The sequence below is a fragment of the Notechis scutatus genome, chromosome 1 (assembly GCF_049901735.1).
Source record: "Notechis scutatus isolate UNSWTSFEM ecotype Mainland chromosome 1, rNotScu1.2, whole genome shotgun sequence".
In the NCBI taxonomy this organism is placed as follows: Eukaryota; Metazoa; Chordata; class Lepidosauria; order Squamata; family Elapidae; genus Notechis; species Notechis scutatus.
Genome location: NC_142009.1, coordinates 261,518,126 through 261,537,685, shown reverse-complemented (window position 1 = coordinate 261,537,685; position 19,560 = coordinate 261,518,126). Strand labels below are relative to the sequence as shown.

General features: G+C 39.6%; 2 protein-coding genes across 2 annotated transcripts; one reads left to right on the top strand and one right to left on the bottom strand.

Annotated features, from left to right (window-relative positions):
• The first annotated feature begins 463 nt into the window (after positions 1–463).
• RAG2 (recombination activating 2) lies at positions 464–2,308 on the top strand. The gene has a single exon (XM_026664615.2). The coding sequence runs from the start codon at positions 464–466 to the stop codon at positions 2,039–2,041; it is 1,578 nt and encodes a 525-aa protein (XP_026520400.1). The 3' UTR covers positions 2,042–2,308.
• A 13,230-nt stretch (positions 2,309–15,538) lies between these two features.
• On the bottom strand, positions 15,539–19,328 carry RAG1 (recombination activating 1). Its single transcript, XM_026664616.2, has one exon. It carries the CDS (start codon positions 19,326–19,328, stop codon positions 16,188–16,190), a length of 3,141 nt encoding a protein of 1,046 aa, XP_026520401.1. The 3' UTR covers positions 15,539–16,187.
• Between the last annotated feature and the right edge of the window lie 232 nt (positions 19,329–19,560).

The window sequence follows — 19,560 nt, the reverse complement described above, 5'->3', positions numbered from 1 at the left end:
AAAAACACCTCTATGTGGAGAGCTTCCCACAGTGTGGAACAACATGGGACACACCCTAAATCACATACCAGATTTCTGAGCATCTGCTAAAGGGTTGTTCACGCTCATATAAGTAAAGAGGCAAATTCTCACCAGATGAGAAGGAAACCCTCAGAAAGTTAAGCATAAGCCATTCAAGGACTTTGAAGTTTAACAGCAATATCTTAAATTGTGCCCATGTAGATAATCATAATCAGTTCAGATATTTAAATGTAGGCTTCATATTATTCTTGTTCCTTAGATTGGTTAGCAGCCTAGATGCCATATTTTGTACTAGTTGCAATTTCTAGAAAGTTTTCAAGGGCAGCTCCATATAGAATGTATTGCATTTGTTCAGCCAATGTCACATATCTGAATGGGAATTGAATTGCTAATCCTTATGGTTTGTGTTCTTGTTCTCTGTTTTTTAGAAATAGAAAACAGCATGGCTTCTTTGCCAGACAAGATGTCTCTTCAGATGATATCAACCATTAACAATTCTTCTCTGATTCAACCAGGATTTTCTTTGATGAACTTTGATGGACAAGTTTTCCTATTTGGACAGAAGGGCTGGCCAAAGAGGTCCTGTCCTACTGGGGTTTTCCTTCTTGATTTCAAAAAGGATGAACTTAAATTGAAGCCAGCATACTTTTCCAAGGATTCCTGCTACCTTCCTCCCCTACGATATCCTGCTATCTGCACCAGCAAAGAGTCAGAGAAAAGCCAATATCTCATTCATGGAGGGAAAACACCAAACAATGAACTCTCTGATAAACTGTATGTTATATGTCTGGCTAGCAAGAATAACAAAAAGGTCACATTTACATGTACTGAAAAAGAATTGGTTGGAGAGGTCCCTGAAGGCAGATATGGCCATACTGTTAACGTGGTTCACAGTCAAGGCAAAAGTATGATAGTTATAATTGGGGGAAGATCTTACATAGCTCTTGGGCAGAGGACAACTGAAAAGTGGAATAGTGTGGTTGATTGCATGCCACATATATTTCTGGTTGACCCTGAATTTGGATGTTGTACTTCATATGCTCTCCCAGAATTTCAGAATGGCTTTTCTTTTCATCTCTCTCTCGTGCAAAATGATATTATCTATATCATAGGAGGACATTCCCTGGAAAATAATATCAGACCTCCCAATTTGTATAAAATAAAAATTGATCTTCCCTTAGGCAGTCCAGCAGTGAGCTGTGTAATTTTGCCTGGAGGAATCTCAATCTCCAGTGCCCTCATGACTCAGACCAGAGAAAATGAATTTGTTGTTGTTGGAGGTTACCATTCTGACAACCAGAAAAGGATGGTCTGTAATACTATTAACTTAGATGATAACAAAATAGAGATAGTGGAAAAAGAGGCACCAGAATGGACCCCAGATATCAAGCACTGCAAGTTATGGTTTGGGAATGATATGGGGAATGGATCCATTTTATTTGGTATACCAGGAGACAATAGGCAACTGGCTTCAGATGCAAACTATTTCTACATATTAAAATGTCAGGCAGAAAATGATCAGAGCTTAGAACAGATGGCACAAGTATGTAGTCAGAGCTCTACAGAAGATGCTGGAGAGTCCACTCCTTTTGAAGATTCAGAGGAGTTCACTTTCAGCTTTGACATAGATACTGACACCTGTAATGAAGATGATAATGAAAATGAGTCTGAATCTGGCTACTGGATCACCTGCTGTGTAGATTGTGATGTTGACATCAACACCTGGGTGCCCTTGTACTCCACAGAACTCAACAAACCAGCCATGATATTTTGTTCAAATGGTGAGGGCCACTGGGTCCATGCTCAGTGTATGGACTTGTCTGAAAATATGCTTATTTATTTGTCACAAGTAGATATCAAGTATTTCTGCACTGAACATATCAGTTTGGCAAGGGGATTGAAAACTCCCAAGGAGATTCCTCCTATAGAAAAGAAACCCATGAAAGCATTACGGAGAAAAAAGCCTATGAAAATGTTGAGTCCTGCAAAAAAGTCCTTTATTCGTAAACTGTTTGAATAGAATCACAGTCATGAATAATATTTTAATGTGCAAATCTTAGGTACCAAATCAAAGACCACTAACTTCAACAGATGTTAAACTTCCAAATAGTAATGGCCCTTCATTTTAAAGCATTGTAAAATGATAGTTTTGTTTCATCTTAAGTTATAATTATAATTATACAACACAGAAGAATTACTGCTAAAAGTTATAGGCATTATCAGACCTTCATATTAACTAGATCATTACAGCTTTGTTTAAATTTAGCATTTGTTATTATAAGGTGGGGAGGGGGTAGATAAATTCAATAATGCTATCCCTTTCGAGTCTCTTGACTGCCTACATAGCACAAGTAATTAAGCGAAAGTCCATGTCAACCAAACTTACTATAATGAATGGAAATATTTTTGCAAAAGAAATATGGTGCTAGAAGATCAATGATCTAATTCATATAAGCCTGTTTCATGTGTTTAGCTTTGAGGCAAACTTTTTTTGAAGATGTAAAACAATTAAATAATTTTTATTTCAATGTTCTTTCTCACTCACATATACACACAAAATGGCCATTGTGTAAAACTTTTGGGGACCATTTTTTACCAGAGTTATCATTTTTCTCCCAACCAAGTTAGACCAAAATGAAACCAGAAAGAAAGAAGCTATGTTTACCTCTGCAACAACAAAAGAAATTGCTGGTCAAATTTCTTCCCCACAATGAACTTGAACCCCCCAGTTTAGATGAATGCAGATAGGGAATCAGGAGTCTCCATGTTTTCAATAACTGTAATTTGCTCTACATAGTGCTGCCTTTAAAGACCATCCAGAACATATATTGTAGTTGATCCAGAATGCAGCAGTACAGGCAATCATATATTATGCTTGTATGATTCAAGCTGCACTAGTTACCTATTGACTTCTGAGTGGAATTCAAAATACTAATTATCTTTGTGTCACACAGCCTGGTCTCTGAGGGACCATTTATCTCCAATGGTTTGTGCCCATCACTCCCTTCTGATTCACAACCTACCAGGAGTTATATAATAGCTTTCATAGAGAAATTCAAGCAACAGCATGGAAATAATCTCTAAGATCAAGCTATGATGATAGCTTGATTGCAGAACTCATTGCATAAAGACTCACAGGAAGCAGTCTTATGCTAAATCACTATGAAAACTCATATTTTTACTTGACTTTCTACCACAGAATCTCACTTTTTTGCTAATAACTCTCAGTCGATTCCACACAGGATTGTTGTGATGGGGAAAAAAATAAACCCTGGACTGTGGTTTTATATGTAACTACCAAATAAAAATATCATTCCTCCTAAGACAGTTCATTGTTCCACATACAGTAGCTCAATATGGTCTTTAACATTTTGGAGTTTCTTGAAATCAAAACTTGGGTTGCCATCCTCTAAGGCAGGGGTGGGCAAACTACGGCCCGGGCCACATCCGGCCCGTTGGTCTGTCCAATGCGGCCCGCCCTGAAAAAAAATCGCTGCCATTGGTCTGTCCAATCCGGCCCGCCCCTGAAAAAAAATCGCTGGGCGTGGCGTATTGCCCTGTGCCGCGTGGCCCCCAAAGCTGCAAAACAGTGCGGAGCGATCTAGGGATAGGAAAGAAAAGAAATTTGCAAAGGCCTCGGCTGGGAATTGAAATCACCTTCGAGTGCGACCTCTCCGAAGGTGAGTCCCCGCCGATCCCCATTTTTTCCGGGGCTTCCAGGCTTAAACTTTGCAAAGGCAAAGCTTGCAGGCTGGAGCGTCTTCCCGCCGAGGAGGGAAGGGTTCCACCCGGCAGGCGGGGCGGGCTGCTTGGAGCCACCTAAAGCTAGGCCGCTGCTGGTGGAGCCTTGCCCTGCCTTGGTGCCCCGTTTCCCGGCTCGGCGGTCCTGCTCGGCGGCACTTTAAAAGCCTGCTCCCAGCACCCGAGCAACTTCCCAGCAACTTTCCGCTTCATTTTAACTCGCGGGCGCTCGCGCCTGACCCCAAGCCGCGCGGCGGAGGAAGCCCGGTGGGTGGGCGGGCAGGCGGGCTGCTTGGAGGAGGCAACCCGGCGGCGCTCCGGGCTTCCCCTCGCCGTGCGGCGGCAGCGAGTTAAAATGAAGCGGAAAGTTGCTGGGAAGTTGCTCGGTTTTCCGGGCTTCCAGGGCTTTGCAAAGGCAAAATTTGCAGGCTGGAGCGTCTTCCCGCCGAGGAGCAGGAAGGATTCCGCCCGGCGGGCGGGCGGGCTGCTTAAACTTTGCTCAGGCGGCACTTTAAAAGCCTGCTCCCAGCACCCGAGCAACTTCCCAGCAACTTCCGGCTTCCTTTTAACTTGCGGGCGCTCGCGCCTGGCCCCGAGCCGCGGCGGCAGAGGGGAAGCCCGGTGGGCGGGCAGGCTGCTTGGAGGAGGCGACCCGGCAGTGCTCCGGCAGCAGCAACAGGCAGTTTCGCCCGGGCTCCGCTCAGGTGTCCGGCTGGGGCTGTCAGGAGTTGCTACCACCGGCGCAGTTCCGTGCGGCTCCAGTCCTGCGTTGCCTTGGGAAGAAAAAGGCAAAACCAGGAGCCGCTGAGCCTGAGCCTCCGGTGCTGCTGCTCCCATTGCAAAGCACCGCCGCGGCTCTTCCTTTTTGCCTTTCCCTTCCCGAGGCAACGCAGGACTGGAGCGCGCGGAGCCGCGCTGGCGGTAGCAACTCCTGACTCAGGGGGCCTCCGAGGGGAAGGAGAAGAGGGGGGAAGGGTGGGGGCGATTCCCAAAAATCTTGTGCTGACCCGGCCCGTCTGTCAAATTTTAAAAGTCAATGCGGCCCCCGAGCCAAAAAGTTTGCCCACCCCTGCTCTAAGGCATGTGCTCTACTAAGCCTCACTTTTCCTTTATCCAAAGATATTTTATTGCTAGCAAGCAGCTGACTTTTCTAGTTGTCGTGTTCCTCTGAAATAATCCTTTATTTTATAGTAGTTTAGATCTGCTCTCACTTTTTTTATTTTGGATGTATCTGTTCAATTGCTGTTGCTTTTGTTGTTATATGAGCCCTCTTAGGGCAAATTATTTTACAGTGGAAAAGCAGAAAATAAACACTTTTAGTAAAAGAAATGGCTTTGTGATCTCCCCTACAAAGAAACCAACCTGTTCTTATGAAGTAGTGGAAGGAGTGGGCGATAAAAGTGATAACTTGGGAGCTGTGGTGGTTGTTCTCACATACACTTTTTTTTTTCAAAAGATATTGACTCTTCTAAGATTTCTTCTAACAATCTGAATAGCTATATGAGGCTTTTGGTGGATGTGCTTTTGAGGCAATGTGTGTGAATTTCCTATAGGCAATTCATTTGACTTCAAAAGAGAATTGCATCATCCACCTTTGCAGTGTAAAACTCTTTGTCCATATGAACCTTCATTCCTTTGCATGTCCTTAACATTTATAGAGTACTTTAGGGATGTTCCATGGAGAAGCACCTGAAGTGAGTTTCTGTCTATATTTGGAAGAGTTTAAAGCTCAATCATTAAAAATGTTATTCATTCAGCTTCTGTGTAAATTTCCAGAAAACGTTAGTCAGTCTATCCTGAATTTCTATGGTATTACAGCAGTGGTCCCCAACCTTTTTTGTACCAGGGACCAGTTTCACGCAGAAACACTTTTTCAAGGACTGGCGGGGGGGGAGAGAAGGAGTCCGAGTTTGGTGGTTTGCTTGCAGACGTTTCATTACCTGACTAGTAACATCTGATGTTGTTACCTAGTCGGGTAATAAAACGTCTGCCAGCAAACCACCAAGTTCAGGGAGCGCCAATGCCTCCTCATTGCAACCCTGAGCGACAGATATTCTCTTCTATTGGGACATTTAAAACGGAGGGTTTCAGCTGCAGATTCAGGAACTGCGCCGGGCTGAGGAGCGCCTTCAAAACTGAGCGCTGGGCGGCGGCGGCCCACGGCTGTCTCCGCGGCTCAGGACAAGTCCCTGCAGGATGGCTGAGAAGCCCCGCCTCTCGGCCCTGCCTTCCTCAGCCCCATCCCTCAGGTGTCTCCCTCCCTCCCTCAGCCTCATCCCTCAGGTGTCTGCCTCGTTCCTCTCTCAGTCGCTCTCTCGCTCCTCCACCAGCCCAGGAAGAAACTGCTTCAAAGAAGCCGGCAGGGTGGCTTTTCCTGTCGCCGCAGCTCCTCCGAAGCGCCCGTTCACCTCCACCCCGCCGCCAATCAATCCAGGTTCAATCCAGTGTTCCATTCTGCCTGCCTGCCTGCCTGCCTTCGTTTCTGGTTGTTTCGGAGCAGCTTCGGCTGAGTAAAAGAGGCGAATAACCAGAAACGAAGGCAGGCAGGCAGGCAGAATGGAGCACTGGATTGAACCTGGATTGATTGGTGGCAGGGTGGGGGTGAACGGGCGCTTCGGGGGAGCTGCGCTGACAGGAAAAGCCACCCTGCCGGCTTCTTTGAAGCAGTTTCTTCCTGGGCTGGTGGAGGAGCGAGAGAGCGACTGAGAGAGGAACGAGGCGGGAGGAAACCGAAGCCACTGAGCCAGAGAGTAGGACAGGCTTTGGTTGCTTCCTCCCTCCCCTTCTCTCCTTTGTGTCCTTGATCCCTGATCCCAGCAGCATTCACCGAAGGCGAAGAAAGCCGCCATTTTTTTTATTTTTATTTTCTTTGCGGCCTGGTACAAAGTGATCCACGGACCGGTACCGGTCCGCGGCCCGGTGGTTGGGGACCCCTGTATTACAGTATATGCATAACAAATTGCTTAGAAATTCCTTTGTTTTAACCCTTTGGAACAATAAGTCTAAGGATAAGTACCAAAACTGAAGCTTGAAAATATGAATGTGTAGGTGGCTTCATGTGTTTTCCAAATTCATAGATCCTCTCCAATGCCTACTGGTGAGCTGGAGTTGTAATGTACCAAAAATAGCTAAATACATAGAGCATTATTGAATTCATTGTAATAAAATATGAATTAAATCCATTTTACCTTTTGACCTGACCATGCTGACTTTTTTCCTGGTGCTCTTTGGCTCTGAAAATATGGCTGCTTTCATGCCATTCACAAATCAAGAATAATTATTTGCTGGAAAAGGTAGCACACCTCTGTATTAAAAACAAAAAGCCTTAATTTGGCCAATTAAACTTATTCTGTAAGAAAAATGTTTAGGAATGCTTTGACTCATGGGGTAGCAAAACTGAATGTTGATTACTCACATTTGCATTACAAATAACAGTGCTCAGGAACCCTTTATATCCACTTTATTGAATGAGCGAGCAAAGAGGCATTGTGCTCTAATTCTTGGATACTAGAGCTGGAGATTAAAAATGTGCCTCTCCTAACTCAGGAGATAAACCAACATTACATGGTGTTGATAGAAGATACAGATAAAAATGCCCAAACCAAAATGTGAAATTATCTTATCTATGTGTAGAATGATTGTTTATGATAATTGACATGTATAATTTCTGTATAGGGATTTTTTCAAAGTACAAATTAGTTTACAGCTATTCCTTCGTCTTCAAAAGCCATTCTGAATACTCAATAATACTTGTGAGAAATTACCATTCCTCTGCATTGATATATCTTAGAAATGGATATCATTTCTTACTTAGAAACGGATATCATTTCTGCCTACCATTTTAAATTTTGTAAAGAAGGAAGAGGAGAAAAAGGAGGAGGAGAAGGAGAAGAAGAAGAAAAAGAAAAGAAACTTCATCAGGATATTATTTTTTCTAACTTAAGGGCAAAATATAATGTAAAAAGATTTTCTTTAACCTATCATAGTTTTTTGAACATGCTGCCCTCTAGAAGTTTTGAACGCCAATACCTATTCTCCACATATTGCCTAAAGCCAATGGAAATTATGTAGCCACATTGGCTGATGGCAGTGGGAGCACTAAACCAGAGTAACTAGAGGGAACTTGGTTGTAGAAAGTTATACTACACATAGCTCCAAAGCATATGGTAACCTGCAAAATGTGGTAAAGAAGTTTCCAAAGACAAGCTAAATTTGTTGGTGTTTTATGAGTTGTCTACTAAACAGATTACTTTTCTTGTTCTGTGCACACTGACACAGTGTGATCCTGCTGACATAAGCAAGAGACAATTGTCTGTACCAAATCAGTAATGAAACACTCCACAAGTAAAGTAATGCTGCCCACAGAGGTTCAGATAATGATATTTCTCCTATATAAATCACATAATTCACACAACACTCCCAATTGTGCAGAGAGAACCAGCAACAATTTCAGAACATTCTTAAATTTAATGTGATTTCATGAATTGCACAGTTAACTCCTGTTGAAAGGCTGTCAAAATGCCTTTCTTCTGAGGGTTTGAATTTTCCCGCTGGGAGAGCTCCGGCGCAAGGATACAGACAACTGCTTGAAAGCCAGATCTTTTTATTTTTCAGGAAGGCGAGAGATCGCGAGGAGGCTGCGTTCCTGGGCTAGCTGGCTTCATATGGTAAGTCCCTGATTTTTATACTCTTTTCTCCCTTTTGTGTGTGAATGCTTGTGTTTGTATTTCTTAATGTTTTAAATCCTGTCAGGGGTTGTCTTCATTTCCGCCGGAGGGTAAACTCCGCAGGGTGCGGAAGGCAGACTTTGCGGGGTGGTTTGATTGCATTATCGGTTTCGTCCTAATCTCTTTTAGCTTAATGGTTTCTTATATTTGTTTTGTGGCAATCTCCTGTCTGTCTCCTTTGCAATATATTTTGTGTCTTTTGTCTGTTTGTTTTGCTGATTTGGCATGTCTTGTGTTTGTAAGGGCTTTCTTTTCTTGTTTCCCTAGTTTTCTTAACTATTTGGGCTTTTGTCTAAGGGGCTTCTTTAATACCTTTTATTTGATTCCTTTTCCTATGCAAGTTTGTTTTATGGCTGGCCTGATGTTCCCTTTGGGCTTTTCCTGCTTGGGTGACACCACTGTCCTTGTGAAGTTCCCTTTCCACACTCCAGATCAGTGCTCTCTGATGATTTGATTTCTAAAAGATGGGACTAATGTCATTAAAAAGGTTACAAAACACTAGAGAATGGGTGTTTACTTGTGGTGTCACGTTGCCGACATGTGACGTATCATGACCTTTTTTCCCCTTTGCGGAGTTGGGGTGGGCATGGCCTGCATGTGACACATCTGGCCCATGGGCCACCAGTTTGACACCCCTGCATTAGAGAATGCTTAAAGCATTCATTGTGTCAATATAAAGAGGGAGGACATGAATGGTTGAGTCAACCTAACACAAAGAGTTTTACAGAAAATAGCTTCATACTGGAGGGAAGATGGAATTACCTGCCTCTTTCTTGTTGGTTTCTAAAGATTAGCTAACTTATAGCCACATCAGTTCTAGTTATTCAGCTGCCATTTTGAATCAACTCCATCTTGTAGCTCACAGGCACTGGTTTCAAACAGCTACAATAATAGTTACTTAAAATTCTATCAGGCTCTTGCTTTTTCCCTTTATTAGTTTACTCAAAATCATCCTATCTCAAAAAAGCATTACTTCTCTGAGAAGGAAACACTTAAATTCATCTTCTTCTGAAGTTAAACTTCTCATCTATAACCTTCTAATTCAAGTTGCTTTATAATAGCCACACGTTCCTGTCTCAATCTTCATACAATGACGATAATCAGATCAGGATGTACTTGTAATCAAGGCTTAGTTCTTAGTAAATAATCATATCTAGGCTCCATTGTGCAGAATTATATTTAAAGTTTTATTTAGTTCCTGAAAAATTAGAGCTCTTTTCTCTACTCTTAGGCAACTTTCTGTTCAAACTCCTTTCTTAGAGAAAAAATAATAAGTTAATACTATATTGAACTTGGAATGCCACCTTATTTTATTTACAGAGGAATTTGAACAGTCAATAGCTCTATGTTTCTTCAAGATATATTTTGTCCTCAAGGGACATTTAAATGGAATTCAGAAACCATATTTTCCTTTCCTTGTCCCTTAAATGTCTCATTCCATGCAATGAAATAAATGATTGAATCAGAAAATTCAGGGTGCAAATCACTAGAACTCTCCTCTCAGTTTGATCCAGAACTAAATCTGAACTTCTCAAAGAGGTGTATTTCTATATGATATACAAAACTTTCTGTGACCTTCTAGATTAAAACTAAAGGAGAAAGTCAGTTCTCATCTAGTTAGCTTCATGCTCAGCAGGGTTAGAAATCATACCTTCCCAGTTTCTAGCCTGGTGCCTTAATCACAACATTAAACTGGTTCTCTTAATTACTATACCACATTAATTTAATTCTGTGTCCTCCTTAAATGTCATTAGTTTACTGGAACTAAGAAATAAGTGACTAAGCATTTATGTTGTCTTGATAACTATTAGTTCAATAACTCAAATGCCACTCTCTGTGGCTTAAAGAGCTCTTGCTATAAGGCTGAAACACCTATTTCAGTCTAAACGAGAACAAGGGTAACAATTACCTATTAACAACAAATACCTAATTAACAATTAGGTAATAGGAAAGATGAAAAGGATAATAGTAATAGTAATAGTAATACAGCCCTACAAGGTGGTTTGACATCCCAAGGCATAATATAGTGTTGTGGAAATTAGTTAGTTAGAATTAGTTAGAATTTAGCAGAGTGATAGTTTGAGGGGAAAAAATGTGTTTGTGTCTGATTGTTTTGAAGGCCTAGAGACAATCATTTAAATATGAGACAACAATATGCTGCAGTTGCCAAAAAAGCCAATGCAGTCCTAGGCTGCATCAACAGAGGGATAATATCAAGATCACATAAAGTGCTAGTATTGCTTTATATTGCATTGATAAGATCATACTTGGAATACTGCATCCAGTTTTGTCACTGTGATATAAAAAGATGTTAAGACTCTACAAAGATTGTAGAAAATAGTAACAAAGATTATTAGAGGACTAGAGGCTAAGCCATACAATGAACAGTTGTGGGAACTAGGAAAGTTTAGTCTAACAAAGAGAAAAGAAAACTAGGGATGACATGATAGCACTCTTCCAATGTTTCAGGAGGGGTAAACCTATTCTCCAAAGCACCTGAGTGCAAGAGAAAAAGTAACAAGATGGAAGTTTAACAAAGAGAGATCCAACCTAGAATTAAGAGGAGAAATTTCCTTAGTAAGTGGAATGATTTGCCTCCAGAAGTTGGAGGTGCTCCATCACCTGAAGTTTTAAAGAAAAAATTGGACAGCCATTTGTTCAGAATGGTATAGAATCTCCTGCTTGAGCAGAGGATTAGACTATAACCCACCAATGTCCCTTCCAACCTTGTTAATCTGTATTCTATAGGAGTGATTTAAAACCAAAGTAAAGAGAAATGAGAAAACTTAATAAACCTTATTTTGCTGTTAATGCCTTCAATATTTATGTCATTTTTTCCTAGGAAAATCTGCTCTTTGTCTTCCAAAGATATGTCTGCATCAATTGTCACTGTTTCAAATAATTGTGGTTTATTTTATTTGAAACCAGAAAGGTAGTTCAGAATAAACCCGGGATGCAAGCAAGTAATCTTAAACTCCTCAAATGCATCTTTTTTCTTAGATCATACTGCCGTTGTGGCAGACGGCAGCTGTGTGAGCCTGAAAACAGCTGCAGCTGCTTTAAGGAGCTTCTAAGTGCTATATGTGCCCCAACAGGCTGCAAAGCATATTTTTGTCTCCAAAACCAGAGCATTGCATAGCCCTTCTGGATGGACTGCAATTGCTCCAAGTCATTTACCCTAGCATCAGTTTAAAAAAAGTAAGGCTAAAAGAAAAGATTATGGGGAAAAGGCTGTGATTAGAGTAGGATGAGAAGTTTAAATGAGAACTTGAATTAGGGAAAGATGCAGCTCATTGACTTTTGGAAGACCACATGTTCCCCACCACTGAACCGAGATGTTCTGAATGCATTTAATAGCTTTGTCCATGAGATATATTCAACCATGTTAAAGGAAATAACAAAATATGTATTTCAAAAGCTGTTTTGACAATAATAGATCATGAAAATAGAAAAACATTTCCTGGACAAATATTATTTGTGTCATCTGAACTTTAGGACATTGTTTTTGTATCTGGACATCATAAGTTCATTGTCTATTGCTATTCACAGAGCTAATAAGTTTAGTACAGAATTTTCATCTTGTGAAGATCCTTGAAGATGACCAGGTTAGGACAGAAGTAATTGTTTAACTTTTGTAACCTTTGTAATTGTAGAGGTGAAATAATGAGAATCGGGAAATGATTATGATTAAAACCAGTATAGTAAAGCAAATACTATGAAGAGAGAGTTAATTATATTGTTATTCACTGAAAGACTTCTCCATGATATTAACATTTGTGTCACAAGCAACTCTGAAATGAAGCCAAATTCTTTTCACATGATGAATTCATAGCTCATCCATGATATAGGTTTCATGGCAACACTATAAAAGTAGTGGGTTTTTTTAAAAAAAAACTTCCCAATCTAGCCTAGTCTTGGCATTTCCTAAAGATTTGTCACTCAAGTACCACTCAAATTGAATCCTGACTGCTTTCTAAAGTCAACCAATATTGCCCTTAGGTTGCTGCCTTTCTGGGAAATGCTTTAACTCCAGTGCTGTAAAATTGCTTTTCAACACCAGCAACTTTAAAATGGGTAGACTTCAACACCCTGAATTCCTAGCCAGCCTGCATGAAGTTGTAAACTACCCATGTTAAAGTTGTTGAAGTTGAGAAACACTGCTATAAAGAATATGGTGAGCCAATAGAAAGTATTTTGTGTGGATGAGGTATCTATTGTTCCAGAGTATACTGCTTCACTCCTGACCCTCAAAGTAGATAAATCAAAATGAAACTGAAATTCTGTCAATAGTTAAATTGATGTGGTGAATTAATTCAATTAGCTTCAGTCAGGTTTTCTTGGCTGTGGATCCTGCGACAAAGACACATAAATCTTTAGATAGAAAAACTATTGAAAACGATTACTCTGAAATCCCAGTTTGAGCAATTTAATAACAAGAGCAAAAAGAAACCCACAACTAAAGATGTGTGCATGTGAGGTGAATTTATTTATACCCATTTAGTGGAGAAAGGAAATGTATTTTTGAAGAGAAGAAAAAGTATTAAGTGCTTTCACTTATTTATAGCCTTTTCAGAACTTCCCAAGCTTTACAATAAACCATTTTGCTTAGCCTTGAGTCAATATAAAAAAAAAATAATTCTCATTCAGATGCATGCCTGTGCTTTTATGCTATTTTTTTTCCTCTTCCATGCAGAAAGAATCATTTGGAAGAGTATCATTTTAGTCTAAATGAGTTCCCAATCTCTCAGCTAAAAAAAGACACCTTTATTTAAGCAACATGGACAAAAAACAAGAAAACACAAATGGGGACTAAAGCTTATATATAGTAATGATTAAAAAAAAAGTCTTTCCTTTGCTTGGTACCAACACAAGGCAAGGAAACCCTCCAAGAGTCAAAGTGTAACTTCCAAACTAATGTCTCAAATGAGAATAATTGACAACTACTTGTACTCCTAAGGCTCTCCTAAAAAAGCAATATGGTTCAGAGTGCTTATATTTAACCAGGGTGCACATAGCATCCTAGCTTTCTTCTGAAGAGAAAGCATAACTCAGATGTAATATTTTTTCCGCTGTCTCTTTAAACTTTCTGGCTCCTTGAGAATGAGAAGACAAAGCACACTGCCTTGTAAAGAAACACTTTCTTGCCCCCCCCCCTCCCCCATTGTAATCTGCCTTTGGCATCAAGTTATAAATAGAAACAAACTAATATGCTTAGGATAAAAGGAACATATTCAATATATGAACAACTATCTGTTTAAAAGTAAAGAATATGAATTAGTTTATCTCAAGTATTGGGTGTATGTCTGTCCTTTTGTAAATTCTGTTGCTCAGCTAAATAACTTTATGTAAAAATAAAATGCAAGTGTTTGTTTTAAAATAGAATTCATTTTATTTAAAGAAAAACAGTCTGATATTACATCAATAGAAATATTTGCTCAACTTTGCCAACCAAATACAAACCATATCCTGTAGTTGGTGCCATGCTAATGTGTAAATATTTTTATGAATATAGACTACTTTATAGGTAAGCAACATTTTAAAAAGCCTAAGTTTATATTAATTACAATCCTACTAGGCAGCTAAACGCAAAGCAAAGTTAGGTAAAATAGACTCAAGGATAATTCTTCTAAGCTGTAAGAAATTATTGATAGAATTGTGACAGATATCTACCAGAAAGGAAACAATGTGGTTTCACATTCCATGACTTGCTCCCATGACAATAAAGAGTTATAAGTATGTAAACATGTATGATCAATGAAACCTCATTTGAATTATCCCATCACTACTATTCCCAAGTCATTGGTTTCTGCTTGTAGAGCAATGTTCCTCAAGCTTGCCAAATGTTAAAATGCATGGACTTCAACGTCCAATTCCAGAGCTGGAGTCCATGTGACTTAAAGTTGCTAATGCTGAGAAACACAACAGCCAAAGCAATCTGACATCAGAAGCTTCTGGACAGAGAAGCATTTCCTATAAAATATTTCTTGGATCTATTTTCAAGAATATCTTGAAAACCTGTTGTTTGTGAACTGTGTGTGGATCCTTATAGCTCTCTCCTTCTTCCCCACATTGTTCTTCTAACCCCTTTAAACCTCTTAACCTAGCTTAGATTGGCTATAATGGGGAAAGTTGTTTGTTATTGATGGCTAAACCAGTTGCTCTGTCAAAGTATTTGAACAATTTGAACAATGTTTCCCAAGCAATAATCCCCAAACGGTCCTTCCAGATAAATAGTCAATAATGGAAAGTGGAAAGTTCATTTCCCTCTAACTCTTATTGAACTGCAACCTCAAGGAAGTGCTGAATGTTATAATCGAACATCACCTGGAAGGACACTGATTCTTTACTCCTGTTATAAAGCATTACAAAAATAACATAATGTGAGAGAACACTATGGGATTCTGCTAGCAAATTCTGCTTTATGATGAACTGGGGAATTTCATAAAATGTATTTGATGGCAGAAGATTTATTCTATCTCCTGTCCAGAATAAATTAGTTATGAGGCATCCTTGGTGCTGAGTTTGGTTGTTTTCTTGCAGATATTTCATTACCTAAACTAGGTAACATCATCAGCACTGATGGTGTTACCTAGTTTGGGCAATGAATCCCTCATTTCAATTCTAAGCTACAAATATTCTCTTTTATGACTTAGCTATATGTAACTTCCATTCACATCATCTCATTCATTTTAATTAGATATATGAAAAGTAGCAAAATCATATCTATTTTATATGTATTATTTTATATAGTATTTTAAATGTATTGTTTTAAATATATCCTATCTTTGCTAAGCTCTGCTGAAGTTAAGGAACTGACACCATGATCCATTTACAGCATTTGTCAACTCTTTCAAAACTCAAAGAATATAGTAAACAGAAATGACATAGTTTTATATTTTGGCTTCATGGCACATAAATGGTAAAGACTCCCTCAAGATGAACTTAACTTCTGGTAACTATATATATAGTCTAATTTAAAATAAATTGTAAACATTATTTCAAATCTTTCTTTGTGGTTATTTAAAGTTTAAACCTTTAGGATAATGAAATGACTAGAAATTACTTTTTAAAATATTGAATTACTATCCAGAATTATAATTGCATGCAATAATAGGCCTGTGTATAAATGCCTCCATATTGCAGATTTATCAGGAATGGGAGGCCAGAAGCCATTAAAAAGAAAATGTTTAATTAGATAGCTAATTAAATTATGTTCTAAATGATCATAAACTTGCTACTTCACTATTTGTAGTAGTATTTTGATCAGTAATAGACTTCAAAGTAAGTGGTTTTAGTTTCCCAGGTCTTCTGTCTCCCCTTTTTAAAATATTGGGACAATATTTGCTCTTGGTTAATAAAAGGTTAATATTTATAAAAGCAATATGTTATCATCAACCTTTTACAAATTTTACTGAAATTGTTCAGTTTTACCTTCTACATAGTATTTAAATGTGGTCACAGAAAAATCATTACTGGTTTTGGTTCTTTTTTCCTCTTTAAAATTGGCTGTTAAGCCAGACCACATCTGCTCATACAAACTTTCGTGTTATGGACCTGTTGTCAGAACAGCACAGCCCACCATCAAACAGCTTTCCTCAAGGTTTTTACAGCTCTGTGTAAAAAACCCTCTCCACTATTTCTGTATGCAAATGAATATTGACTTTTCAGCTGCAAGACCAATGCAAAATTTAATTCCACTTAGAAGTCCATGAAATCAGAAGTCTCCAAAGAATCCTCCATCATCATGAGATCACTCTCAGTCTGCTCTGGCCTAATTTGGACCATTTGGCTTTTCAATGTATTATGAGCATTCATGAATTTTTGTAAATGCTTTGAAGTATACAACCAATGATGCTTCAAAACATCTTCCATCTCATAACATTTTGACTGCCTGGCATTCATCTTTCGAAAGCGTCTGAACAGTTTGTTGCCTGACTCATTTCCCTCACTTGCCCAGGCACCAATGGAACCATCCCGTTCTATAATTTCTGGAACATGAGCAAGTGTTTTATGAAAATAATTGGTAATCTTCCCACCATATCTATAACTGAATTTGGTCGACAGCAATTCGGCGAATCTCTGGGAGTTGAAACTGTATTGACATACAAGTTCTGGGCATTCTTTGGTTGGACATGAAGACCTCCATACTGGTTTCATTTTAAGGTAAAGGTCCATTAATTCTCTGAGGGCTTCATGTCTCTCCTCACATTTTACTAATTCACAGACGGCATCCACAGTCTCCCTACTCATGAGTTTTCTTGCAAAATTTCCATTCATCCTTGTTACAGGTTTCAAATTTAGCTTTTTTCTAAGGTGTTTGTCAAGAGTTGACTGCCACCTCTTTCTCTCTTCTTTGGTTGCACTGGTATTTTTGTACACCTCACCAATCTCAAACTGGAATAGTTTATAAAATTCAGCGGCATTGCCAATATCACAGTGAAGTGCATCTATTGAAGGCACAGTCTCAATAAAAGGCTTGGCAGAAACACCTTTCACTCTGTGACGTAGTTCATCAACAGCTTCATGGTAAGGATTGGCCCTCCACACTTCATATCGTTCTAGGTTTTCAGCATGATTCCTGGTTACAGAATGCAGGATTAGGTTCTGAGTGGCTTCTAGACGGGTGGCATCACAAAGTGTACAAATGTAAGTAGAGCCTGATGCTTCCAGACCCTCAACTTCACGGACAAGCTTTTCATCATACCCAGTGCCCCTAAATATGAATTTGAAAATTCTAGGAATACCAGCCATATAAAGTATCAATGCACTATTTTTCATGGCTTCCCGTTCTGTTATAAGAGGACTCAGGATGGCAGTGAGTGTTTCATGATCTGACTCATCAGCCAGCATAAGGCACAAAGGCTTACAACACAACTCTGAATTGGGTTTGCTTTCTTCAAAAATCCTTGTACTGCCCTGGTCATGAGTTACAGTGATGTTCATGAGGGTGAAGGAGAATCGAACTGCTTTTTCAGGAACTGCTGGGCCACAGCCATGCTTTTCACTGACATCTCCCATTCCATCGCAGGATTCTTTAATCACTACTGTGAAAGGTCCTTTCAAATAGTCATCTAAGTCATGCGTTTTCAGTCCTTCTAAAATGTATTCTTCTAGATCCATAAGGGCAGCCACCAAAGCTGCATCATATCGAAAACGTTTTGCAATTGTATCCACTGGGTAGTCATCCACAGACTGTTGTATTCCTGACAGCCCGTCAATAATGCCTACATCTGTGTTACTGGACACATTTTTCAAAGGAGGCTCCCATTCAAAGGGATGATAACCAGGCAGAAGGGACTTCTCAGCTGTTCGGAGAGCATGCAAAGGCTGGAAAATTTGCCTTCCTGTAATTGCCTTTATTGTCCTGTACATTTTATGATATTGGCTGCAGCTAAGAAAGGTGTTGACTCGGATTGCCAAACAAACAGCTGGATGAAGATCAGATCCCTTCCCTTGCATTATAGCTTCCAATTCATCTGCTTGTCTGTGCTCATTTCTAGATCTCAAAGCTAGCAGGAACAAAGTTAGGCACACAGACTTCATATCTCCTCCTTCTTCTTTTTCTGCAAAATCTTTTACTTGAAGCTTGAGTTCTCTCAAGCGGTGCTTTTGAGCTCTCCGGGTCAGTGAAAGCAAATGTTGTCTCGGTCGGCCACCTTTGTTGATATAGACATAGCTGTCTGTACTTTCTGCCCCTTTATGATTAGAACGATGTTGGCAGTATTTTTCTAAAAAGACCTCCTCATGACAGTCTTTTATTGGGCATCTCAAAACCAAATTGTTGAGGATGCTTAGGAAGGATTTTACAGGGGTCACTAGATCAGTAGGAAAACAAGGATATCGGCAGGATGGGCAATAGCTTCCCATTATTTTAAGACATTTAAGAATGCAGACTCTACAGAATAAGTGTTTACATGTTGTTTCTACTGGATCAGCCAGGATGTGTTCGCAGACCTGGCAAGATATTGACTTTACAAAGTCCACAGGGTAGTCTATTGCAAGAATTTTTGTGCTGAGATGGATTTGCTTACAGTTTGAAATCTTTTTCATCAAACTTTTGTTATTCAGTGGCTTTACCTTTCTTATGCATCTTGTTTTTCTCGTATGTCCAGCAATAATCCTGAGTTTTTTGCTCAGCTGTGAATTCAGCATTGTTTTTTTCCTCTTGATGCCACGAAAGGAAGTGACGCAAACGTCACAGCTTGTTGAATGGGGATGCCATTCCACTGGCTCTCTCTCTAGAAGATGTGCTTCATGGGGGGCATTGCTTACTTTTCTTTGCATAGCTTTCCAACAGTTGTGACAAAAATGAGTAGGGTGGATTGTGTCAATATCTCCCCTTACGTCGATCTTAAAAACTTTGACAAAAAGATCTGGCCAGGAAGTGGCTCTTTTCTCTTTCTTTCTCAAAAGAGCCTGGGTCTCCTCATCCACTGGCCCATGAACTGGATGACACTTTTTGTAAGGGTCAGTTTTCAGTGAGCCTCCACAGATGCGACAGAGGTGCTGCAGGTTGGCTTGGTGAACTTCCATCTCACTTTGGCTCATGTGAAAGATAACTTTCTCTTTTGCTAAGCTATTTTTATTCAACTCGGTGTCTGTTTCAAAGGGCACTTGTGACATTACAGTTGCTGCCTTAGGTTGTTTGTCAGTGATGCCCAGAGATCCTGTCACATTTTCTTTAGCAGAGTTAGCCTGGTGGCTGTCTTCAGAAAGAGGCTTTTCAAGAGATCTTATTTTGAACAGCTTGAATTTCCATTCAGAAAATTTCATATACGGCTGTTGGACATGTTCTGGTCCAAAACACAAGTTTATGCTTGGTGGGGGTAGCTTCTCCATCCTGGCAGATGTTGAATTACCTATTGAGAGAAAGAGAGAGAAAAGAAACTGTTAAGGAACTTCCATGATTAACAACTTGATAAAAAATAAATAAAACCTGATAGAAAATGAATAAAAACCAATGCTAAATATTAAGAGTGCTTCATTAATAAATAGTCCACAATATTTTAACTTCATCTCTACCAAAATGCTTATCAAGCACTGACAGCATGTATAAACATGTTGGTTAGGA